At 49.3% G+C, this 25,948-nt stretch overlaps 1 protein-coding gene across 21 annotated transcripts in view; it reads left to right on the plus strand.

Moving 5' to 3' along the window:
• DOCK9 (dedicator of cytokinesis 9) overlaps positions 1 to 25,948 on the plus strand; it is a 262,679-nt gene that overhangs the window by 36,204 nt on the left and 200,527 nt on the right. For 3 of the 21 annotated variants that reach the window (XM_084767081.1, XM_084767066.1, XM_084767082.1), the window contains exon 1: positions 23,178 to 23,710. The exons of 5 other annotated variants lie outside the window; for them this stretch is intronic. In XM_084767081.1, coding sequence (XP_084623207.1) covers positions 23,549 to 23,710 — 162 coding nt within the window. In that variant the 5' untranslated portion in view covers positions 23,178 to 23,548. Of the gene's footprint in view, positions 1 to 23,174; positions 23,711 to 25,948 lie in introns of those variants that run through there. 13 more of the 21 variants (XM_084767063.1, XM_084767086.1, XM_084767064.1 and 10 more) reach the window with 8 other exon arrangements.

Below are 25,948 nucleotides of genomic sequence, written 5' to 3' on the forward strand. Positions count from 1 at the left end.
TGCTCCGTGTCCTCACAGTTACTAGGCATCTACTGAGGAAGGTCTGTCCACTTGGGAACGTGACGGTCTGTGTGATGTGGGCCTGTGGCCCCCAGCGAAAGCCCTGTTACCATCCTCAATGACAGTAGCCAAACTGAGCGTGGAAAGCAGGGGAGCGGTGGCGTGGGTGGGTGGGTGTTCATGCGCGGGAGCACCGCAGCATCCTCTGCGTCCGGCCTTCCTGCTCCTGCTCCTGAGCACCCTGGTTGGGCAGGACCTGTACGTAAGTACCAGCTGTGTTAGGTTTCTGTGGCCGGATGCCAAGGGAAGCCCAAAGGCCGCGTCTTGTTAATCACTTGCTTTTTGTTCTAAGGCGTTTTTTGTTTGTTTGTTTGTTTGTTTGTTTTTTCTGATACCTTTATAAAATGTTAGTCAATAGGCAGTTGACATTGCTATAAAGTAAGCACTGGGAAGCAAATCTTAAAAAAGAACCCTCCCCTTCCCTCCTTCCCTCTCCTGTACAGCTCCTGCCCTTCCCTCCTCCCTTCTCCTGTACAGCTCCTGCCCTTCCCTCCTCCCTTCTCCTGTACAGCCCCTGCCCTTCCCTCCTCCCTTCTCCTGTACAGCCCCTGCCCTTCCCTCCTTCCCTCTCCTGTACAGCTCCTGCCCTTCCCTCCTCCCTTCTCCTGTACAGCCCCTGCCCTCCAGTCCCTTCCTCCCGCTTATTCTCCCCCCTCTCCTCCCTCTCCTCCCTCCCTAGAAGGGTCTCAAATGTCTTACATTGGCCTTGAACTTGGCTTTATAGCTGTGACCTTGAACACCTGATCCTCCTGCCTTGGCCTCCCGAGTGCTGGGATTACAGACATGTGAAACCGCCCGCAGCCAGGAAGCAAGTGTTGGCTTTCTAGTCAACATCATGCGTGGTGGTCCTAAATGGCTCAAGCCCAGCTGAGGACGGTAGCCAGTTGGGGCATCATTTGTGGTTGCTAGGCAACCAGTATCTCAGCTATGGGAAAACATCGTTACATCCTGCTGGCTGCCGGGGATCAAACATGAACAAGATCAGCTGGCTGCTGCCACGTGGCCTGCAGGCTTCTTGGCTTGGTGGCTCTAGGAGAGTTGGTGCAGCAGTTCTCCCTGATGGTGCCGTTGTGCATAAGAGTGATGTGACCATCAGCACTCAGCGTGTAAAGCCGGGTGACGCTTCACGAGCGGTGGAAGAGGCTTTGTTCTCCTTTGCCTCTCTGAGCTGTTGTTGGCAGATGACTTTATGGCCACGGCAATATGTCCTATGAGTGAGGCTCACAGTTGGCTTACGTGGTCATTAAACGTAAGTGGTAAGTGAGTGGCTCACAGTCATTCATGCAACAGCATTTATTGGAGGCCCCTGGCGCCAGGCGTGTGTGAGGTGCTCTCCTACGGCCCGAGGGGAAGATGGCCACACTAGTATGTCTCAGCCATAATGATGACGTGTAGAAGGCAGTAGGGCAGTGTGGAGGGCTTCAAAGGGGAGGGCAAGAGGGAGGCGCCGCATGGGGAGGCTTGTGGTTGAGATGATTCATGCTCTGTTTAACCCCATGCTCCTCATGGGTGCTTCTGGCTCCTTTTCCTTGCCCTTGGTGTGGGGTGAGGCCATAGGTAAAGTAGTGACACACTTCTTGTTGGTTTGTTTTCTTGAAACAGGATCTTATGTGGCCCAGGCTGGCCTGGAACTTGTTATATAGCCCAGGCTGGCCCTCCCACTTCTTAATCCTGAGGGCTGGAATTTCAGGTGTGCCGTGTCGATGTTCTGTTCTCCTGGGTCTCATGGGTGTACTTGGCTGTCTGCCTCCCACTTCCCCCTCCTTACCATTTGCCCTTTGCCCTTTGCTCCCAGGTTCCACATGCTAAATGACAAGCCAGAGGGTCACATCCCACAGTGCAAGACTGGAAAATAGCCCAGGATGGCCCGTCTGTGGGTGGTGGGAGGGGGCCTGCCTGGGACTATGGCCTCGAGCAGAGCACCATGAAGAAGCTGTCCAGGGTGTGGACAGAAGGAGTGGCTGCAGTCTCCACAGGACCCAGGCATCTTGAAGCTTCTCTCTCAGGACTGGCTATCTTTAGGTCAATTTGAGGGATTTTTCCCACCAAGACAAGAAAAATACCTATGATAATATCATCCCATCTTCTCCCCTTGGCCTGCAGGGGAGGTGACTGCAGAAGGTTCGAGGGTATGAAATCAAGGGAAGAGGGTGGCACAAGCTTTGTTGGGCAGTGCTGGCATGAGAGATGTCTCCTCTCACTGTCTGAGACCAGTGAAGGGAACAGCAGGTAAGGGGACCAGGCAGGTGCTGTCCCATTGCTAACTGACGAGTTGGCTTGGCTAGAAGGTACACAGGAGACCTGTTACCTGTCCCATCAGTGGGTGGCAGCTCTCAAGGGGAAGTTTCACAGGGTTAGATGAAGGCAGAGAAATGGCTAGAAATAAACTTATTTTTGATATGATTAAATATATAAATCTTTGCATCTGACGTCTGTTGTCATTTGAGCTGTCTCAATTGGCAGTGAAGAAATACCTAGGCTCTTAAACTATCTTTAGCCCATTTAAATAGGAACATCACTCTCTCTTTCTCTCTCTCTTAATAGTTGAAAGTAAAACATCTAAAAATGTAAATGCTTGGGGAATAAGAACTCATTTAGAGAATGTATTTCAGTCATGTTTAAAAATATTTTTCCAGTTCCTTCCTCTTTTGATGGGGGTCACTGCTTCCATTCCTATACAGACGTGCAAGGAAAAGGTATGACCACGGGAGGCAGCGACACACGAGCCTTAGTGGGTGGCCCAGCGTTAGGCTCGCGTGGAAGGAGGTGCCACCAGCGGTCCTGTGTTCAGTGGCTGCCCCGTAAGTCTTTTCCTCCTCGAGAGCAGGGTTTGGAACTGTTTGAAGGGCGGCCTGCATCTTGTGGGGTCCAGGAACAGCTTATGCTGTTACCAAGTCTCTGGAATAAAGTTGAAATTGAATTTTGAAGAGGAGTCCTTTATGCACATAATCGCTGTCCCAGTTACTTTTCTGTTGGCTGTGAGGAGACACCATGGCCAGTGCAACTTACAGGAGAAGGAGTTTAGCGGGGCCTTAGTTCAAGAGGGTCAGAGTCTGTGTCCATCACAGCAGGGAGCACGACAGCAGATAGGCAGGCTGGTGCCAGAGCAGTAGTTGAGCGCTCACATCTCAATCCACAGGCTGAGGCAGGGGGCTGAGAGGAGGGGGAGAGAGGGAGAGGGAAAGGAAGGGGGAAGGGAAGGGAGGGGGAGGGAGAGGCCGAGGAACTAACTGGGAAGAGTGGGTAGGCTTCTGAAACGTCAAAGTCCACCTGCAATGAAAAATCTCCTCCAGCAAAGCCACGCCCTCCTAGTCCTTCCAAAACATTTCCACCAACTGGGGATCAAGCATTCAAACCTGGGAGCCTATGAGCACCATTTTCATATAAACCACCACAATCCCCATGTGCACACTTTCTAAAGTGTGTATGTTTCTGATACGCGACATCCTCAGTGTCTCAGAAAACCAGTATCAAGGAAGTTTTACTTTTTACTTTTTTATTTTTTTCTGCAAGAAACATATCTCTTTAGCTCTAGAAGCAAGCCTATGGCAACTGTGACAGTCAGTGTCTAGTCACATTCAGGCATGGAGACAGCATGTTAGAGTGCCTAGGATAGCTCAGCATGTCACCAGGCAGCTCCGTTTCCTGCAGAGATTTAAAGGTGTCGTTTTCTGTTCTTTGTCCCAACCCCTCACATGTCCTTAAGAAGTTTTACTTTTTATCTTCCACTCAAATATCAACAGTATTGGCAAGTTATTTTTTTGCTGTTCTTTTTTTTTGGGGGGGGGGAGCAGGGGGGAGAGGAGCTTGTAGGGTGTGGGTCTTGGTATGTTGTCCAGGCTGGGGCTTGACCTCCCAGGTGCTGGAATTACAGCTGTGTGCCTCATGTGAGCCCAGCGATTGTTATTTCTGACCCTAGCGTAATGTGGGTTGCTGTACTACCACAGGCTGAGAGGGCCAACAAACATCCATGTGATTTTAATCACTTGATGCATGTCACAGTTGTGGTGGCCGGAGGCCTAAGGCCAGCGTTGCTGTAGATCAGTGGTTGATGAAGGCTGGCTTCCTGCCTACAGATGGCACCCCCTCATGGGAGCCTCCCGTGGTGGGGCAGCGGGGGCTGTAGGAGGGAGGGGAAGAGAGCACACACATGTGTTTAAGAGCATCAACATTTATGTTTGTCTTTTTCTTTTTGGAATGGGCGCGCATGTGACCTGAACTCCTCATCCCGCTGCCTCTGCTTTCTAAGTGTGTGCTTGGCCTTGCTCTTCTAAGGCTTCCATCTCCACGGCCTCGTCACCATCCAGATCTCTAGCTCCAAGTCTCATGACGCCAAAATTAGGGTGCCGTGGGTGGCGTTTTGAGTGGCCCCAAGTACAGCTGTGTTGTTAGACCTCCTACGCTAGAGTAGACACTGGGGTGACCTCTAAAGCGTCCCATGCCAGCAGGAGTCCATCGGGGCTACTCAAACAGGGCCTTTCTGACTCCAAAGCTTCTGTGGATTTTGAGCACCTCAGGATCCAGAAATGTGAAACTCCCCTCGGGTGGTCCAGCAGCGTTTGGCTACTAAACTAGAGTGGCGTTCAGTGCCCTGAAAGGTGTTGTAGTCAGGAAGGCTGAGAAAAGGAAGATGGAGTCTGTTTCTGAGGACGGGCTCGTGTGTCCCGCTCTGTAGAAACCTTTCTACTTGATGAAGACGTAACTTACGAGATGAGCCACTTCGCTGTGCTCCTGGCCGCGAACAGCACTCGGTGACCGGATGGCAAGCCCTAGGGTGCCATTTCTCAGAGGACAGACTCTGCCAGCTCAGCTGTGGCATTACAGGGCTTTCTTCTTTGTAATACTCTCCCAAAGTTTTAGTTTGTTGATAGTTAAAAATAAGACTTTTAACTGTTAAGAATTGAAAAGTATTTTCTTCTTGCCAGGGTCGTGGTTGCCAATAATGTCATTTGATAGCCGCAAGTTTATTGTTTATTGTGTTTATTGTGTGAACTACAGGATAAGGAATTTTAGGGCTTCTGTCTTATATTGGAGACTTTGACGTAATTACTGTACATATAAACATAATAAGATCTAACTCAAGAAAGTAAGGTTTAGGTTTACTGGATCTGTTTCCCAAACGCATGCTGTTTTTATATAAAAAAGGTTCATCTATAAAAGGTTTTTTCCTGGCCTGGTAAGACGGTCAGTAAAGTTGTTGGCTGCTAACCGTGGAGACCCGAGTCTGATCCCTATGAGCCACACAAAGGGAAAGAAATGGTCTCTCCTGTTGTCCTCTGGCTGCCACATGTGTGTCACGCTACACTCCCAATAAAGAAATGAAATTATTTCCTGGATATGTAGGAGGATGCAATATTACAGATTTTATTTAGGACTTCTCTTGAAAAGTGTGTGAATGTAAATGGAATAAGGTTAAATCTTCCTTTTCATCCTATAATCATTCAGAAAACAGAAATAACGCCAGGCTGAGAATGTGCCCTGAGTTCAAGACGCTCCTCCTGTGAGACGCTCGGCGCGGAAGTCCTCTGATGTGCAGTGCTTTCTTGGTGACTTTGCCTGCCTTCTTCCTTCCTCGGTCTCGCTCCACACAATAAACTGCACGGCTGAGTGTGTACATGTGCTTTCCTGTGTGAGGCCCCAGATGGCACGTGGGAAATCCTAAATCCTCTAGTTTTTTTAAAGCACAGAATATGGAATGTGAATGTGTCTTCCCTTCTTTTCAGAACCAGTTTTATGCTGAATTCAAAGTGGTATAAAAGCAGTGTTCTCAGCTTTAATAGTTAGTCTGTTTTCCCATAAAGACAAGAATATGTAGGGTTGAACAGAGTTAAAGTAAAGTAAGTGCATGTTAGCCTGGGAATCTGCTGTGTGGAAAATGCTCCCGTTCCCCACCACGGAGCTTTGCTGATGAAAACTGGCGTGCTTTAAGCTGCACGTACTTAAAATAAGTTTATTTTGACACCTATGTACTTGAACCTGCCTTCATATTCAGAGTAATAAACATGCTCGTGGCCCCGCCTGAGCATCCTTGTGCTTATTTGTCATCCCTAAGAAACCTCAGACTACTTTGCTACTCTGAGTTTTTATAAACATGCATTCATATATAGTATAAATGCTGTTTTGCCTTGCATCTTTCACTTGCAATAATTCTGAGATCGGCCACATCCTTGTATCTTCCTGAAGTTTGTCTCCTTTTATTGACGAGTCCGTCATTTATCGATCATGTTTCCAGCTTTTGATTGTACACATAAAGTTGCTTTAGAATAATTGTGGGTAAAGTTCTGTGCTAGTCTGGGCAGTGGCCAGGGCTACCAGCGTCACACCTGCTGCATCTAGTCTGCCACGCCTGTGCTGTCAGAGTTCCCGCTGCGTTAGAGAAAACAGGGGAAGCAAGTGGTGTTTAACCACTCACAGTGACTCCACTCCTGACCCCGGAAGTGTGTAAGCCATGATCCGTCCCCCTGCCCCTCCCTCTGCTGTCCTTCAGGCTCGAGATGCAGAACCTCTTAACATGTTTATTGTTGGTTTCCAGGGCTCCGGCTTGGCTGTGGGACATGTTGGCTGCCTGGAGTTGTTAAAGAACTTCTCCTGAGGCTCTTCCACAGATCCACTAGGTGGAGCACCTGCAATATATTTCAGGACTAGAGGATGGGCGAAGAGTCCCTGCATCTGAGCCATAGTGAGGATGCTCGGGTTGGCCAGGCATTTGGTTGCCGCCCCTTCTATTAACATGATGTGTTTCTTTTACTTAGCATATCAACCTGGATGTCTGTGGCTGCGCGACTGAGCATCCTTGTGTGGACTCTCAGCGACATTGGCCATGTCTTTGAACCTTGTGGCATGGGTACACTACGCAGCAGATGAGGTGTGCTCTACACAAACCGTGTAGCCATTGCAGACAAACAGTGACATATTAGGTCCTGTTGGTTTTACCCAGAGAAAATTGCAGTCGCAGCCAGTGCCTACAAAGCAGGGAATCCATTGCGTTGCAGGACCAGAGTGTGCTGGGTCCTTCAGCCTGGCTGCCTCCCGGAGGTCTCCCCCACTCACTGGACTTCCCTCTTGTTTCCCCTCTGTCCTTGAGGACCACATGGGCCATGGGGGACTGTCTTTACATACTACACGGGGTGTCCTTTCTTGGGGAGCTCAGACTGCAACATCTGACCTTCGCCTATAGACTTTGGCTTTAGCACCAAGAAGGAATAGGAAGTACATAGAAACACTCCCAGTTTTCAGTTCTCGGTCAATGCATAAGCAAGCATTGGTGTATACTTATGTCCGTTATTTATGCTCACATATGGCCAAACATCCTGTATCCCTACGTTTTTACCTTCATGTCGAGGGAAGATTACTTCAGTGGCTATTTGTTCCTCAGAGCCGACGGCATCTGAGACTGTTGGAATCTGCTGCTCAAGATGTAGTGACATGACATAAAAACTCTCACCGTTACATGGTTTCAGTCTTCCTGCGGGAGAATTCTATATGCGCTTTTATGTACCGTTTCTACATCTGCTATCTTCTGATTGAGGAGACGTCTTCTTCGTAACGGAAGTTGGCACACCTGGGTTGCCCAGCATAAAATACTTTTGTACTTGAAGTCAGATTTCTCAGAAGCTCTGTTGGATTCTGAAGATTTTAACATTGGCAATATGGGAAAGCAACAGAGGACCGAACTCTTTTAATTTGTAGCATATAAATTAGTTATCTGTACTCCTCCTCATCTCTGCCGAGGAAAGGGCTTACTTGGCTTTAGACGTGTCTTCTGCACATGGAAGGGTTGTAAGGGGCTTGGCGTCTGAACGGGCCTGAGGTCAGTTACCAGCATCTCATCAGCATGGCCTGCACTCAGTCTACTTAGCACAGCACTTGCCTCCTTCTGGTGCCTTCCAGCCAGTGAGGGACCCACTGCTGTCGCTGATGAGTTAAAAGAAGGAAATGCATTAATATCAAGACATTTCTTTGGTTCATAATGAGTTTGATAAACCTCTTTATTATGAAATTAGGCCCAGTGTCTTCCCAGAAATGACCTTGATTTTGTTTATTTCAGAAGTTAGGGGAATCTGCCATTGAATTTACTGTGGTTCTTATTAAGAACAGGAGGATTGCAGCTGGGCATGTGGTGTGCACGCCTTTAATCCCAGCACTCAAGAGTCAGAGGCAGGCGGATTGCTGTGAGTTCAAGGCCAGCCTGGTCTACAAAGCGAGTCCAGGACAGCCACTGTTACACAGAGAAACCCTGCCTCGGAAAACAGACAAACAAACAGGAGAGGATTAGTGCCTCGGCTTCCGTGCTGTGTTCTGAGTAGAGCAGGAAGCGGCCTCTGAGGCACGTGCTTGCCTTGGCTGTACCTGAACCACCTTTGCCTGGAATGAGAAGAGCGAAGCCTGAGCAATGGCTGTGCCGTGTCGCCCAGTTAGAGGCCAGAGTGGTCTTAAGGACCTAATGCAATTAAATGACAGCTGCCATTTCATATTTCCCGTGAGACTCTTACACGCGCTTACCACCTTCAGCTCTTCTTGCACAGCCGTCATTGTTAGTTTGATTTACTGCAACACGTGAGAAAGAGCAGACTTAGGAGGCAGAGGGTTCTCTCGTTCACACCCCACATGTGAGCTCATGTGATGCGGGCCCAGCTTGCTCTCTCCTCACTCCTGTCATCGGACAGTGGTAAGTGACCTGTGTCATGCGGCTTCGATGGCTTCTGGATAGTGTTGAAATGACGCTTCTTAAATTTACTTTTTCTTTACATACAGAGTTGGGATGTTTAAGAAAATAATTTTGAATCATAAAGGCACCAAAATAGTTTTTAAAATTAGTACTTTAAAACATCAATTACAGGATGAAGAATGTTCGTTATATCTCTATAGCCCTCCTTTTGGAGGTATTTTTCAAGGATAATTTTCTTGGGGACCTCTTTTCACAGCATGAGCGTGTTGAACTTGCAGTTGCACTTTAGCTCTTCTGTTAGGACTCACTGTGGTGAAGCCCAGACTGTTTTCATCATGGAGGAGTGGCCAAACGGAGTCAAGATGCTGGCCGTTCGTTTATAAAGCTGCTGCTTGCCCTTGTGTAGCTGGCTCTTCAGGGCCTCTTTCCTGGAGGGCAGCACTTGGTCACACCCAGGTGTGCTGCCAGTGACATGGATGATATGTGTAGATGTGTTCCCGGCCACCACCTGTCAAATCCTTAGGAGACAGTGTTTTCTCAGCTTCATCTGTTATGTTTCCCGCTAACGCTGGGACTTTTCAGTCCATTTTGAAGCTCTCGAAACCGTCTTTCATCCTACATGAGCATTTGCCTAGAACATTACGCCAAGCTTCACCTTGGGACGGAAGCCACCGCTGCTGCGATGGTCCGGTCCTGAGGCTCACCACCTCCATCACGTGTAGTTCTCGGTGTAAACAGGCACAGGCACAGTGTGGTTCTTACTTATTTAACCTGACGGAGGCCTGGAGTATTTCATTTCACGGCGATATTAATGTGTAATTTGTAAAGCCCGGCATTCATTCTAGAATATAAGTTTATGATTCTTTGAATTTTAGTAAATTTGCAGATCTCTGCAGCCCTCACCACGACCCAGTTTTAAAACTTTTCTATAATTCTCACAAGAGAAGCCTCTCCTCAGCCATTCCTCTCAGTTCCCCTCAGCTCCTCTCAGTTCCCCTCAGCTCCTCTCAGTTCCCCTCAGCTCCTCTCAGTTCCCCTCAGCTCCTCACTGTTCCCCTCAGCTCCTCACTGTTCCCCTCAGCTCCTCTCAGTTCCCCCTCAGCTCCTCACTGTTCCCCTCAGCCCCTCTCAGTTCCCCTCAGCCCCTCTCAGTTCCCCTCAGCTCCTCACTGTTCCCCTCAGCTCCTCTCAGTTCCCCTCAGCTCCTCTCAGTTCCCCTCAGCTCCTCTCAGTTCCCCTCAGCTCCTCACTGTTCCCCTCAGCTCCTCACTGTTCCCCTCAGCTCCTCTCAGTTCCCCTCAGCTCCTCACTGTACCCCTCAGCTCCTCTCAGTTCCCCTCAGCTCCTCACTGTTTCCCCTCAGCTCCTCACTGTTCCCCTCAGCTCCTCACTGTTCCCCTCAGCTCCTCTCAGTTCCCCTCAGCTCCTCTCAGTTCCCCTCAGCTCCTCACTGTTCCCCTCAGCTCCTCACTGTTCCCCTCAGCTCCTCACTGTTCCCCTCAGCTCCTCTCAGTTCCCCTCAGCTCCTCTCAGTTCCCCTCAGCTCCTCTCAGTTCCCCTCAGCTCCTCTCAGTTCCCCTCAGCTCCTCACTGTTCCCCTCAGCTCCTCTCAGTTCCCCTCAGCTCCTCTCAGTTCCCCTCAGCTCCTCACTGTTCCCCTCAGCTCCTCTCAGTTCCCCTCAGCTCCTCACTGTTCCCCTCAGCTCCTCTCAGTTCCCCTCAGCTCCTCTCAGTTCCCCTCAGCTCCTCACTGTTCCCCTCAGCTCCTCACTGTTCCCCTCAGCTCCTCTCAGTTCCCCTCAGCTCCTCACTGTTCCCCTCAGCTCCTCTCAGTTCCCCTCAGCTCCTCACTGTTCCCCTCAGCTCCTCACTGTTCCCCTCAGCTCCTCACTGTTCCCCTCAGCTCCTCACTGTTCCCCTCAGCTCCTCACTGTTCCCCTCAGCTCCTCACTGTTCCCCTCAGCTCCTCACTGTTCCCCTCAGCTCCTCACTGTTCCCCTCAGCTCCAGGCAGCCACTAGCCTGCTTCTGTCTCTGCAGAGCGCCCTTTTCTGCACAGTGCATGTAAATGGAGTCTTGTAATGCAAGGCCTTTGCATCTGGCTCCGTTTAGCTGCCTTGGGATTTTCAGTCCACCCATTATTATATTTATTATAATATTGCCTTTTATTATTGCCAAATAACATTGCATTCAGTTATCTCCGTAGGACATATTCTATTTATCTGCTCTCCCCCGGCGGGGCGTTTGTGGTCTTCCCACCTTTTGGCTGTCCTGAATAGTGCTGTGGACAGCACATGCGAGCCTACGGTGTGGACTTGTGTTTTCATTTTTCCTGAGTTAGCGCCTAAGAGCTGAGTAGCTGGCTCATCTGGGAGCTGCTCTGAGACACTGGCAAACTTTCCGAAAGTGGATGCAGCAGCAGTGTGTTGTGTGCGCGTGTGCCTCTGGTTAGAAATCCTTTGCAACCCTCAAATTGGCAGTCTTTATTTTATTTTATTTTACCATTTATTTGTCTGGTGTGTGTGTGTGTGTGTGTGTGTGTGTGTGTGTGTGTGTGTGTGTGCATGTGTATATGTGCGTGTGTATGTATGTGTGCACGTGCCATGGCACGAGTGTAGAGGTCATGGGACAGCTTCCCAGCAATCGCTTTTCTCCTTACACTGTGTGGGTTCTAGAGATTGAATTTAGGGCCTCAGGCTGGTCAGCAGGAGCTTTAACCTGCTGAGCCATTTTGTTGGCCCACTGAGTTGCCCATTCCAACGGGGGTGTAGTGAGAAACAGCTATGGTTCTGATTTGCATTTTCCTAGTGTCTGATGTTGACTGTCTTTTTGGGTGCTTTCTTGGTCACTCTGTGTGTCCCCTGGTGATCCATTTTTTTTAATTTTTAAAATTAATTTATTCATATTACATCTCAATGGTTATCCCATCCCTTGTATCCTCCCATTCCTCCCTCCCTCCCATTTTCCCCTTACTCCCCTCCACTATGACTGTGACTGAGGGGGACCTCCTCCCCCTGTATATGCTCATAGGGTATCAAGTCTATTCTTGGTAGCTTGCTATCCTTCCTCTGAGTGCCACCTCTGGTTCCTCATATTTGATCCATCTTTTAAACGATGTTTATAACCTAGCATAGTAAACTGCACTATCACAAAGATAGCGCGGCTACACGCACAGGCGGAGGCAGTGAGACGCTTGTGGTGGTAGCTGAGTGAAGCAGCAACGGTGTGGCTGGGGGTGCACAAAACCAAGGCTGCATCATTACACCTTTGAAGCTCAAGGCACAGGTCCCACAAATCTGCAGCTCAGACATGGGTTGCTAATGGGGGGTGTTCAGGGGCTGTGACGAGGCCACTTGCTTATAGTTTCAGAGGTTGAGTCCGTTATCGTCACGGCAGGGAGCACAGCGTCACGGCAGGGAGCACAGCGTCACGGCAGGGAGCACGGCGGTATGCAGGCAGACAAGGTGCCAGAGCAGCAGCCAAGGGTTCTATATCCAGACCCTCAGGCAGCAGGAAGAGGGAGACACTGGGCCTGGCTTGGGCCTTCGACACCTGAAAGCCACCCCAGTGACATCTTTCTCAAAGAGTGCCCTCCCTGATGACTCAGCACTCAGATGTGCGACCCTGTGGGGGCCGTCCCTATTCAGACCAGCACAGAGAGGAGGAGGGAGAGTCGGTGTGCTCCTCCACCTCAGTAGCAGGGGCTGTGCATAGCTGTTCACCTCGGAACAGGCACTTGCGTCCTCTCGTTCTTTCACATTTCTTGTGTCGCGGCCAGTACCTCCCCCGCCAAGACTCTTCATCTGCTGGTCTTCTGAAGGTTTGCCTGACAGGGTCCCAGCTTGCTCTTGGAGGTGGAGGCGCTGAGCAAGGCAGCCGGAGTGTGCTGGTGCGTGGGAGGCCTCATGTACATGACCCGGACACCTGAAGGCAGAGTGTCCCTTCTGCTTGGCTCGATCCCAAGTAGGCAAGTGACAGTCCTACCTTTAATTCACCTAAAACAGCGTTGTTTCCCTTTGGTGGGGACATTTTCTCAAAACCAGGACCTCTGTGTAGCAGGGATAAGAAGCAACTTCTTTGGAAGGGGGACGTTAGAGCGATGGAAGCCATTCCCTCCAGCCCTTCCGAGTCTGGGAGACTGTGCTGTGTCATGTGAGGCAGAGATGCCTTCTTTTTTCATAACTGTGTCCCGTTTCCTTCTACTGAGCCAGCTGTTACAGATGCTGTATCTAGTTGCCGGAGCTGTTCCTTAATAAGTGGGTTTTAAGTCGCAGTCTGTGAGGGCTCTGAAGACAGTTTAGTGGCCTGTGACCAGTCCCTGTCGCTTCTGTCTGGACTCATGGCGAGTCACTGCTGCACACGTTATAAAGGGCATCAGATCTCATTTATAGATGGCTGTGAGCCACCCTGTGCTTGCTGGGAATTGAACTCAGGACCTTTGGAAGAGCAGCCAGCGCTCATAACCTCTGAGCCATTGCTCCAGCCCCTAAGATGCATTTCTTACTGTGATGCGTGGCTGGCAGTGCTTCACGAGCTCCCGGTCTAAACAGACTCGTTGTTGTTGTTGTTGTTGTTGTTGTTGTTGTTGTTGTTGAGCTGTTGTTTCTCAGTCTGAGTCCGCACGTGCCGGTGCCGTCAGTGTTGGCTGCACCCCTTCAGTGGACCTGTGGCAATCACAGTTCCTCAGACGACTCAGCGGCCACCATGGAGGGCAGCACCACAGAACTTAGCCTTTTGATCTGTAGAATTGATATAATGAGACTCAATTCTGAGCTCAGGACTCAGTTCTCACATGCGACACTAGACACAGAGATGGACCCAGCACTGGGCTTCTGTTAGTGTTCTGTTGTCTGTCTGTCTGTACGTTTCCAAGACAGGGTTTCTCTGTGCGTCCTTGGCTGTCCTGGACCAGGCCGGCCTTTAACTCAAAAAGATACGCCTGCCTCTGCCTCTCGGTTGCTGGGATTAAAGGAGTGCGCCACCATGCCTGGCTTTGTTAGTGCTTTTAAAACAATGTTTACGTTTCCTAACTGGTCAGTTGACTAGGCAAGTCTAAATATACACTCAAGTTTTCTGACTTGAGTAATTAAGGAAAAAATATTTTATTAATCTGTTTCCGTTCCTCTGACTTTTTCTCCAAACAGTATTTTTTTTCTTGGATCATGAGAGCTTTGTGGTTAAAGCCAAGATGAATACCTTGTAAGAAAACGTCTGTAAAAGAAATTTCTTTGAACAAGTTGGGATAGATGGCCAGAAACTCAGGCCCAGACTTAGCCTTCCGTAACAAATGGGCCAGAGCCATTGATTGGCCACACAGAAGGTTCCTGTTAAGCGTCCTGTAAGTGTTAAGGACAGTAGCTTTAACTGGCCCTTGATCCCACTGTTTTCTCCTCCACTGCCTTTTGCTGCGTGTACAGTGCCAGGAGTGCTTGGGGTGCCTGCTGTGTCCGAGGGGGGCATAGGGCGTCCCCAGGAGAAACTAGGCTTTGTAACCGTGCGTGTCCTGCCATGTTCACACTTTTTCAGGATGTCACTTGTTCAAGTGGCACCGGTGGCTGGTTTTCACTGTCCATGCTTTTACATCCCTCACCAGTTAGGTTTAGGACAAGTTTATCCCCTTCCTGGTGAAGCTGTGGACCTCGTAGTATGGCCCTCCGACCTTGTTCTACGCTGACCGTTCGTCTACGTGGCCGGAGGCTGTGAGCCGCTGGGGTAGGTGCTGGGATCCAGCTCTGGTCCTTGTGACCCGACAGCAAGTGCATCCCCATGGCTCTCCAGCCCCGGGCTCGCTCTCTCTGCTTAGGCTTGCCTGTTCTGGACGTGAGCATGCGTGGTCCTTCGTGACTGGCTTAAGGCCGTTGTCAGCATGTTGTTTCTTTCCGTGACTGAGGAATAGTCCTTCTGTAAACCATTCACTGTCTGGTCATCAGTGAATGGACGTTTGGGTTGTTGCTAAGAACAGCCGTGTTTGAGTTTTTGTGTGGACGTGGGCTCTTGTTTGTGTTGGATGCTTAGTTGGGAGTGGCCGCCCTGGATCATATGTAACTCTATTTAGAGAACTGCCATACTGGTTCTGAAGAAGCCGAGCTGTTTTGTATTTCCACTGGCAGGATGCAAAGCTCCCAGCTTCTTGATGTCTTCTGCAATACTCACCATGTCTCTTCCTACAGTGCAGCTGTCACTTGATGCTGAGCTGGCATTTCCCTGTGACCTGACTTGCATTTCTCTGCGACTCACTGCATATCTCTGTCTGGTCCTCTCTGTTTTTGATTGGCTCGGGTGGCATCAGCTACAGTTTGCCTCTGCTGTGCAGTGTGTTTCCCTAAGATTCCCCCACATCTCCGACACCGTTAAATCCGCTTGCATATCGGGGTGTTTGAGTGCAGCCATGCTAACAACAAAACCAAAAGCCATGGTTTCCAGCTCGCTTATATAGAAATGATCTTGAAAATCCCCTTGGGAGGTGGAGGCAGAAGGGTCAGGGGTTCAGAGCTCACCTCACATTGGGCTACATGGAACTCTATAGTGAAAAACCAGGAAGGGAGGGGGAAGGGGGGGTAGAGAGACAGAGACAGAGACAGAGAGCAAATACAAATTATTAATGCTCTGAGCTTTTTGTCTTTTTGAATATTAAACTTTGAAAGAGTTAGAGAAATTATTATTTTTTCTTTTTAGGCAGAACCTTTGTACTTAGCCCAGGCTGGCCTTGAGGTGATGGTTCCTCTGCTGCAGCCTTTCAGTGGGTACCATCTCACCAGGAAGGTTTAGGTTTTAAGTATCTGTCTGCAAAGACACAGGCTGCTCTACTTCTTTCTGACCTGACTAGAAGCCTGAACAGAGGAGCCTGGTTTGTTTGTTTGTTTGCTTGCTTGCTTTGTTTTTTGACTCTGCTTAAAAATAGTTACTTTGAAACTTTATTTTTTTTCTCTCCTGTTTCAGAGATATAATTGCTGTCCTTTTTGCTTCCTATCTCGATGAATCTAATTGAAAACCTAATTAAGCTTAACATTTTTTTCTTAAGAATTGCGTTGGCGTTTAAGACTTTTTGAAGCCTTTATGTATATGTGTGTGTGTGTGTCTGGACCCGCCTGACAATCAACTGGGACCCTCGCACCCCTAGGGAGAGAATGGGGGACAAGAGACGCGAAGAACGGACAGCAAGTCAAGGAGTCTGATCAAGCTGACAAAACTTTATTTTCTCACAGGCAAATATGTACCATTGAAGCAGGAGGCTGAGTGGGGTGGGCGGTTTTCACAAGACATCAGGAAGTCAGGAAGTTTGGCAGGGCGAGGGCCCCTATGCTTCTGGGGCTGGGTGGAATTGTTAGGCATCTGGAACCAGGAGGTGTTATCTATAGACTTTGTTTCCCTCATCCTCTGAAGGCCTCAGTAATTCCGGGAATACTGAGAACAGCTGGAGAGTACCTTGAGGGAGGGGAAGAGGTCGCAAGGCAGCCTTCTGGAATGTACCCTGAGGCAAGGAGGGGAAGAGGTCACAAGGCAGCCTGCCCCAGGTCCACTCAATGTATAATGCAAGGTCCGAGATGCTTGCCAGCTATGGTCTTGGCTCCCCACATTTCTCCCTTCCTTACAGAATAAAAAGGCAAGTTAGTCCTTACAGAGAAGGTGGGCATTAACCAGAGGGGGGAGGTAGGGGCCCGATCCCCTGTGATAAATAAGGCATCCTTTTTGAGGGGAGAGGCACAAGCGGATCCCATAAGGCTCCGAAGGGGACTCCTTTAGAGAAAATGGGAGCCTGAAAATCAATGCCAACCTTTATGCAATCGGATTTGCCTCTCAAGGGGCTCGAAAGCGGACAGATATGGTCCCCCTTTTGCGGTACTTTGTCTCGCGCCCCTTGCAGGTGCCCTTGTCCATAGACGGGCATTTTTCGAGTCAACGCCTTCTTGCCTATATGGGAGATTAGTTGGAAACATACAGGGGAAGTCAGTGGACCTTTAGGCCCTAGGCTGTTAGCTGTGGTTAGAAGAGGGGGTGTTGGGATTCCTCCTCCTCCTCCTCCTCCTCCTCCTCCTCCTCCTCGGCAATGAGTTTGTGGTAATGGACCTGAATAGGTTTGGCTGCCAGGGCGTCTACCTGTTGTTTAATGAAGGAAGTCAAACAGTTGAAGGCCCAGGGGCCAAAGGAGACTACGAGCCAGAGTCCAACTAACGGCCCGAGCAAGGAAGGCCAGAGAGTAGAGAACCTAGGGGAGGCTGCGAACAGGTTTTTGTACCATCCTTTACTCTCTTCTCTTTCACGTTGTCTTTTTTCTAGGGCTTTTCTAACCCTCCTCATGCTGTCCTTAACTAGGCCAGTCTTATCTGCATAAAAGCAGCATTCTGCCTTGAGAGTCGCGTGTAGGCCCCCTGGTTGAAGGAAAAGCAGGTTGCCAAATGTCATGTCCTGGCCCGAGGGAAAAATCAAATCATCTCTGACTTCAGGATCATCAGCAAACTCATCCATGTCAGCATCCACTTGATGCACAAGCCTCTCAGGCAGCCAGCGTGCAGCATCATGTTCCTGTGAGAAAACACAAACAGCGTCTCCACCGCATATTAATACAGGGTTGGGTCCATTCCCTGTCCAGTTAGAGGATCTTTCCACTTCACTCTAGGGAAGGATGACTGAGTGCCAGAACCGATCGGCTGCGGAATTTCCGTTGGCATCAAGCAGTAAAAAAATTAAAATAAAGAGAACATGACTCAAAGCATTTTAGGTGATTGGGGGTAAAGTTTCCTCTTCTTTACTTTGTGTAAATAGGTTTTTATGGTAGAATGAGCTCATTCCTCCATACCTTGTCCTTGAGGATTTTAAGGAACACCTGTAACATGCTTTATGAAAAAAAGAGTATTTTAACTTTCCAAATTCGGGTATATTAGTAACATCCATTTGTTAAAGCAGGTTAGGGACCAGTCCTCTGGGATTAACTCCCACATGTGGTACAGGAGGAAACTGAGGACATGTGGAGCCTTCACAGTGGCTCGAGCTTGCTCTTTAGTAATCCTATATTGAAGTCTTAGACTTCGGCTATTAATATGATGTAAATTATGAGCTTTTTGAGCCTTTTCTACATTTGTAAGGCATACCAAATTTTTGGTAGCTGTATCTGTTAATGCATTATCTGTAGCCAAAGGTCCAGGTAAATCAGTGTGAGCTCTTAAATGTCCTATATTTAAAAAAAAGATGTTTTTTTCTTTTGAATAACTGTCTAGATTTGAGAAAATAATCTACTGCTCCATGATTGGGGTTGGATTTGTCCTGCAGTTCTTAGGCGAGGAACTGCCTCTGCTACATAGCCACTATCAGAATATAAATTAAATGAACAAAAGGCATAATGTTGGAAAACAGTAGCTACCACTTGTAGCTCAGCAATTTGAGCAGACTTAGCAGTAGTAGGAATAACATGTCTGTCCTTCTACTATGTCACTAGCTTTTCCATTAGAAGACCTATCAGTAAAAACCAGGGTCCCATCTCTTACAGGCTGAAATTGAATTATCTTAGGAAAAATAACTGGATGTTTATTTTAAAAGTGGAGAAGCCTGTTAGGGGGAAAATGGTTATCTATAGCTCCACAAAATTGTTCCCAAGCCAATGGCCAATTGTAGGTGTTTGCAGCAGCCAATTTTGTTGTTTCTTAGAATATGGCTGAATAATAAAATCAGGTTTTTTGCCAAAATACTTTTTTCCTTGCATTCGACCTATATAAATCAACTTTGCAACAACCAAATAATAAGGTACTATTACTTTATTGGGAGAAGATGGCAAATGTTCCCACAAGTTTTAAGTCTCAAGTAAGTTAAAAAATTTATATCTCTGTAAGTAATTCAGCTTATCAGTAGAGTATGTCCTGTGGAGATAAAATTGGAACTCGAGAGTTCCACCTGTGTTAATCCCCAAGTGCTAGGATTAAAGGTGTGTAGCACCATGCCCTGTCACAGTTACTTAGCACAGTGCCCTCGGCTTTCATCAGTGTTGGGCCCTCTTCACAATTTTTCACTTTAAAATTATATCTGTTGCTTAAAAGACAGGATTTATAGTATGACTTTCCCCTTTTTAAAGGTATAACAATACACCTTAGGTATATTTACTATATACAAATATACAGAAAATATTAAGTGTGTATAATCTTTGAAGCCTGTGTTCCTAAGATATACGATGCTGAGAGAGTTCGCTTCTTCCTTTTGAGACAGAGTCTCTCTGTAGTTTAGGCTGGCGTGGTGCTTGCTATATAGGTCACGATGGGCTGGAACTTGTAGTGGTCCTCCTGCCTCTGCCTCCCAGGCGCTGGGAATACAGGTCACGCTTCGCCTTATCTCCTTTGCTGAAGAGGAAGCCTTTCTGTACGGACTGGAGGGATGGATGCCTCTGAAGAGAAACACACTGCGTGCTCTTACGGGGGACCCAGGTTCAATCCTCAGCACCGACACGTGGCACGCAGGTCTGCGATTCCAGTTCCTGGGGGCCCCATGTTCTCCTCTTGCCGCTGCATTTGATCCCATCACTGGGGAAGAAAAGCTTGACTCAAAGGGAGGAAAGAGCCAACCCTGTTAACATGTGGCAGGCGCAGCGTTGTGTGGCTGAACGCTAGGTGAGCAGGACACAAAAAGGTCAGCTTCTGTAAGGCGCCTTGCTCACTGCGGTTCTCGGGCTGCTGATGGTCAGTCAGGGGGGGGGGAAGGAAAACCTTCTCTGTGCTGACTATTACAAGTGGCACATCAGGGTGAATTCCAAGCTCTGTCCTGAGGTTTTGCGTGTGTGGCTTATCTCACATACGATAACCGTCGTCTTTACTGCAGTTACTGCAGACCAGGAGAGGGCCCACCTCCTGCGTCGTCTCCAAACAGACAGGGGATCTAGTCCAGGTAGAAGATGTCTCCATTGGAGACACGTTTATCCTGAGATTTCTCCTCAGATTTTCCATCTAGATTTCCTGGGAGAGCAATAAGGAAATCTTCCAAGCAGATGGATTTGACTTTTAGAAGACATTTAAAACAGAAAGATGCTGGCAAGGAGACCGCTGCAGATGGGAGCGGTGCCTCCAGATGATCAGCTTTGGGTGGGGGAGGCTCTGCGCTTAGGACGCCATGTTTGTTGTTGTGGGCCCTGGCTGCACCTTAGTGCCTCCCGTGACTGCCCAAGAGGCCAGCCGAGCCCAGCCTGAACTGACAGTAGAGCTTTCTGATGGCTTGTTGCTCCCAGGACTCTGTAGCCCGAGCAGCACCCAAAAACTGTTCAATTCCCCAGCAACAAAAACCTGCATTAAAGCACATGGCAAATTCTCCTGAAGCGCAGAACAAGAGGTGCAGTTGTGCCCCTCAAAACTCCTTGGTTATGCATGCTCCTGTTACCCTATTCAAACCTGGCAGCTTGTCGAGTGGACAGAGGCCATCCGGGCCTCAGGGGTCCTTAAGTTGATCAGTTTCTTACTGATTCACCTGGACTCTCCTGCCAGCTCACCCAGATGGGGCATGGAGGTGCAAGCTGTTGGCGTTGAACAGCAATGGAGTGCAGATGCTCCTGCGCTCTGCACAGAAGTCCTTTGTGAGGCACGTTCACTAGGACGGACCGTGGGTCTTACACAGGCAGTTTATGTATTAACAATATTTTACTTTAGGGACATTTTCATTACTCTATGTGACATCGGCCACACGGTCACCACTCCCCGGCTCTAGGTAGGCAAGCACTAGTCCACCCACTTCTTTCTCTCTTCTATCTTATGTGTAGCTCAGGGTTGTTGCAAATTCATGATCCTCCTGCCTCAGTCCCAGGGTGCTGGCATGAATGGTCTCTGTGGGCTGACGTGCCACATGCAGTGGTGGTTTCCTTTCATTTAAATGGAATTGTACTGTGTGTGTCCTTCTGTGACTTAGTGCACTGTTTTTCAGACCCATTCAGGTGGCGTGCATTGAGCCAGCAGAGGGCATCAGAGCCCCTGGAACTGGAGTTACATTGAGCTGCCATGTAGGTGTTTGGATTTGAACCTGGGTCCCCTGGAAGGGCATCCAGTATGCTTAACCACTGAGCCATCTCTTCAGCTCCTAACCCAGGTTTCAATTAATTAATTTATTAGTTTTTATATATAGGTTCTTGCTGTGTAACCCAGGACAGCCTGGAACTGAATATTTAGTTCAGAGTCGTCTAAATTCGGGTCCTCCTGGGATGACACAGGCATTTGTCATGCCTGAGTATGAACATGGAGTTTAAAAGGGGATTCGATAGGACAGAATGTGCTAGCAGCTTACAAGTTAGGTGCAGATGCTATGTAATCCACTGTGATTATCTTTGAATTTTCAAACAATCTTTTGCCTCTTAAGGGATCTCTTGTTTCTGTGCCTGGGGTATCTAACATTGATGAAAACAATCAATTAAAATCTCTGGGTATCATTTCTATTTCTGTGGGATGTGTAGTGGAAGGCCAATGGAATAAATTTTCTGAGTTCTTAGGACAGTTCACTTGTTCAGGGTTTTAGAGTCTCCAGTATTAAGTTTGCGTGTTGATGAATTTCCGTGCTTGTCTGTCTGTGTTGCATCATCTTAGGAAAGCTTGGGTCTTCTCATGTTAGGTGATCATACAGTCTTGAATCTTACAGTGTGTGTGTGTGGTGTGTGTGGGTGTGGGTGTGGGTGTGTCCCTATGCTGTGCTGTGTGTGCGCTGTGCTGTACCTATGTGGTGTATATATGCGTGCTATGTATGTGTATGTGCACACGTGCCCGGTTGAATGTATAGGTGCACATGTGTGTGTGTGCACGAGTGCATTTGTGCACATGTGACTGGCTGAATGTGTGGGTACATGTGTGGGCTCTATATGTGGGTGGTGTGTGTGTGTGTGTGTGTGTGTGTGTGTGTGTGTGTGTGCTGTTGTGCGGTGTGGGGAACACGTATAAGTGTAGAGCTCAGAGGTTAAAGTCAGCTGTCCTCCTGGGTCGCTCTCCACTTTGTTTACTGAGGGACAACTTAAAGATCCTGGCTGGTCCAGCTGGCTCCCGGGACCCGCCTGCTTCCTCAGTGCTGGACAGGTGGTCACTGTGCAGCTTGTAGTTTCTGGAGCTCCAGACTCCTGTCCTTCGGCGTTTATGGCGAAGCACTTCTGTCTGCAGAGTATCCTGTGGCTGCTCGGGATCTAATGGAGTCACTGCTCGGGTGGGCGTGCCAGTGTAGACCCTGAGGGCAGTGCTGTTGGCATGTGCTATACCTCACCTCCTGGGTTTCTGAGGATCAGCCCAGGGTTTTGCTTTTCTGAGCCAACCTGGAGCTAAACAAGATGTATGGTCATTAGGGGGTCACATGACAGGACAGTGTCCACTGCAGGTCCCTTACTCCATGGCGTGGCTTTCTATTATTTCTCCCAGGTGCTCTGGGTTAGAGTTCAGTACCAGCATAGCTTAGAAATTTATTTTCAAATTTTTACTTATTTGTTTTTAGATGTGTGTCATTTCTTTCCTATTTTTGTTAGGCAACCTTTAGTTTTTATTTAAATTTATTTTATGTGTACAAATGCTGTCTGTCTGTGTGCCTGCATGCCAGAAGAGGGCATCAGATCACATCATAGATGGCTGTGAACCACTTTGTGGTTCCTGGGAATTGAACTCAGGACCTCTGGAAGAGCAGACAGTGCCCTTAACCGCTGAGCCATCTCTCCAGCCCAGCTTGGGATTTTATAGAGGAGGATGGCTGTGTATGTCAGGAAGATTGGGCAGCTCTTAAAAGAACGGGCAACCTGTTTCTAAGTGTGTGCTGTACGTGGGCGGGTATTCTCTGTGTGCAAACAGGGAGATGGCCGGAGTCAACTTAGTGTGATGTCAACGACGAATGTCCTGTTATCCCTTCCCTAAGAGTCACGCGATGTGCCATAAGCAGTGTCACTGAGGTGGGTCTGCGTGGAAGGGCCTGATCGTGAATCTGAGGACTGTAGAGTGCTGCTCTCCACGCGTGGCCGGCCAGATGGGCCAACCCTGCCCGCGTTCTCATTTGCATCTTCGGGTACCAGCGCAGGGCAATCTTTAAGCAGCACTAACTGGGTTAGCACTCTCTAGTGATGAGCAGAGTGGGACAGAAGTCAGGATCACACAGCTGTGCCTGCTTTCTTGTGCTCTGCTGCCAGCAGGCTGCTGCCCGTGCACGGGAAAGGTTTGCAGTGTGTGCTCACGTGTGTTTCCATAGCAGCGCTCAGCCCAGCACTCTCCCCCGGTTTTTTTAGGCTGCATTTCCCCCGTTCTCGTTGGCTTCTCTGTTTCCTCATTGATGCAAGATTAAACAAGCAGCATATTTAGGTCAAGGAAAGAAATGTTTGCTAATAGAGATGCCAGGCGAAGCATTCTGGGAGAGTGATTTCTTGCAGCAGTCGAGAAGCCTTTGTGCCTCCAGCAGCGGCATCTGCAGCAGGGTGGCTGTCTGGCGCTGCCTTGCTCACTTTGGGCAGGTTCTGAGACGCAGAGCAATCCCAGGCAGATCTGAGGAGCCAGCGTGCCCCACCAACCTGTGCTAATCTTCTGCACGTCTGTTCTCTGTACTGGCAGTGAAGCAGCTCGCTGGAAAAGCGATGCTTTCGCCGTCTTGGTACATCTGAGGTGTGTCATCTTGCTTTGGCACCACCCACCCTTCCTGTTTTACACAGGGATTTTTTTTTTTTTTTTTGGTCAGGCTGTTGGGCAGGAACGGATTCTAGTGTGACAGCTTGGCACTTCCCTTCTGTTCCGGTGCCGGTAACTGCTTGTCAAGAAGATGGTACAGTGGGAGCCTGTGTCTGAAGAGCCGAGGAAGCCGATGTGGGGATGGTGTGGAGATTGCTAGAAGTCTGAACGTCCACACCTTGGGGATGGGCTGCACTACTAGTGTGATTCTCTTCAAAGGCATCCGCACCGTTTTTGAGAGAAACTGTGCTCACATGTGCAAGCAGCAAGGGGAGAGTCATGTCCTTGAGTGCGCAGCGCACAGTTGGTCAGAAGAAGACTCAGAGCTGCTGATCTCCTCCTGCCTGGTAAAACGCTGTCTCATTTAATTAACTAGTAGCTCAGTGGTGCTAGTTGTAAGGCAGCTCTTATCTATTTCAGGGTGCTCGTGTGTGTGTGTGTGTGTGTGTGTGTGTGTGTGTGTGTGTGTGTGTGTGTGTGTGTGTAAATGTGCATATATTGTCTGTATAGTGATCTTGATGGAAAGATTGAGGCACCTATTTGTATGTGTGAGGATGCTGTGTCTTGGTGCAAGGTAAGCATCCACAGGAAGAGTAAGGTGTCTTACTAGCCTGGCTCTGCGAGGCGCTTTCACGGGCTTCTGGTTCTTGGTGTAGTTTGGCAGTGATATATAGTGCATGTTCAGACATTCACATTTGACCCCATCCCCCAGCGATGGTGAATTATTCAGCCTCTTTATTTCTCAGCCTTTTACCTGGCTAGGTCTGTCTTACTAATGGCTTGTCCTCTCATCCAGGGATCATGAAAAAAACTGTACTGGACACCAGACAAATATTTATAGTTTTATTTTCTTAAAACTCAGTTCTGATGTTCATGGGTGAAGGGTCATGAGAAAAGGCTGAGTTTGCCCCGGGCTTCTGTGTTCTGCCGTGGTGAAGAGGCGTCGAGCCTAGCTGGGTGTGCCTCTAGCACGCGCCGGGCTCCTCTGCTCTCCTCTCTGGGTGCCTTGCCATTTTCCCTTCTGTTCTAGCTGCAGTTTTTGTCACCGCAAGTGGGGACAAGTATGTGTGGGAATTTGTGTGAGCCTTGCTGGCAGCTGCTCAGTAGAGCGAGGCAGACAGAAGGGCAGGAGAGTGTCAGCACCAGGGGCAAGGCTGCCATCTGAGCCTGAGGAGGGGGTGTTTGTGCACTGTATGCACCTTGGGGTTGAATCTGCAGGAGCCCAGGCAGGGAATGTGTTTTTGCCAGGGGCTTTTGTCATCGGCTCAGAACGAAGAAAGGAAGACATCATGGGAGATGTCGGATACAGCTTGGAAGCCAGGGTTATATTTGGAATGGAAGTGGTGCTATATTAACTGTTGAATATTTTAAGCTCTGCTGTAGTTTGAAATATCCTTTGGAGAATAGCTGCTGTCAGAGATGAGAAGGACTGGCCCACTACTGTGCTCTGCCCCATCACCTACCCATAGTCACAGCCTGGGACCTTAGCTGGGCTGGTCAGGGCGGTGCTCCCACCTGTGCAGCGGGCAGTGCTCCCACCTGTGCTGTGGGCAGTGCTCCCAACTGTGCTGCTATCAGTGCTCCCACTGTACTGCAGGTGGTGCTCCCACCCGTACTGCGGGAGTGCTCCCAACTATTGCAGGCAGTGCTCCTACCCATGCTGTGGGTGGTGCTCCCACTCGTGCTGCCGGCCTGCGCTGCTTCTACTTGTGCTACTGAACGGTGCTTCCACCTGTGCTGTGGGCCATGCTTCTTTGTGCCGACTGACTTGTCTTTGGTTAACCTGACTTGAAGAGGACACCCCCAAACCCCCCACCCCGCTTCCTTTTCCTTCATTGCACGAGACAGTAGTAACCTGCTTCGGGCTCTGTCAGGCCCCAGGGCCTGGGTTCACGACACACTGTTCCTAGGAACCGTGTGGGCTACTGCTGTTCATCAAGCTGCTGCGGGGTGAACCCCAGCTTCTCCCTGTGCTCCCGGATCTCCTTCGCACACGTCAGGGAATGAAGGTCAGGCCGTGTTCCTCCTGCTTTGGACCTTCCAGCTCAGGGTCAGGTGCAGAGGTCGCCACGCTGGGCTCTCCCCCGCCCCGCACTTCCCCCTCCCCACCTGTTCACTTTCCCTCCATCTTCCCATTCGCTGGCCATGTAGGCTTCCTGAGGCATTGCCATGTGGGCTCTGCATGGTCAGCCCAGCCTCCAGTGCCTCACCCTAGCCGCTCAGCACATACCAAACCTCATTGGAGGGACTGTGTTGTGCCCCCCAGAGACCTCACGTCCCCATTGTCTGCCTGCCAGCCACAGAGCCACGTGTTGGGCAGCCTCACATTGGTCTCAGTGAAGTTTCTTCCTCTGATCCAAGTTGCGTGCTTTTCTCGAGTCTACACTGAAGCACCTCACGGGAAGCATCCTGTGAAGTGATGCTCAGTGTGAGGACGGCGATGACGAGGCTGACTCGCTTGGGGTTGCTGAGAAGCAGCGCGGCACATCAGTGAGATTCTGGAGAGATGCTCAGTGGTTAAGAGCACTTGTTGCTCTCGCCCTACCAGAGTCGGCCTCTCATCACTCACCTTGGGTGGCCCACGA

This window comes from Acomys minous, assembly GCF_964271855.1.
Source record: "Acomys minous genome assembly, chromosome: 18".
NCBI classification, from domain to species: Eukaryota; Metazoa; Chordata; class Mammalia; order Rodentia; family Muridae; genus Acomys; species Acomys minous.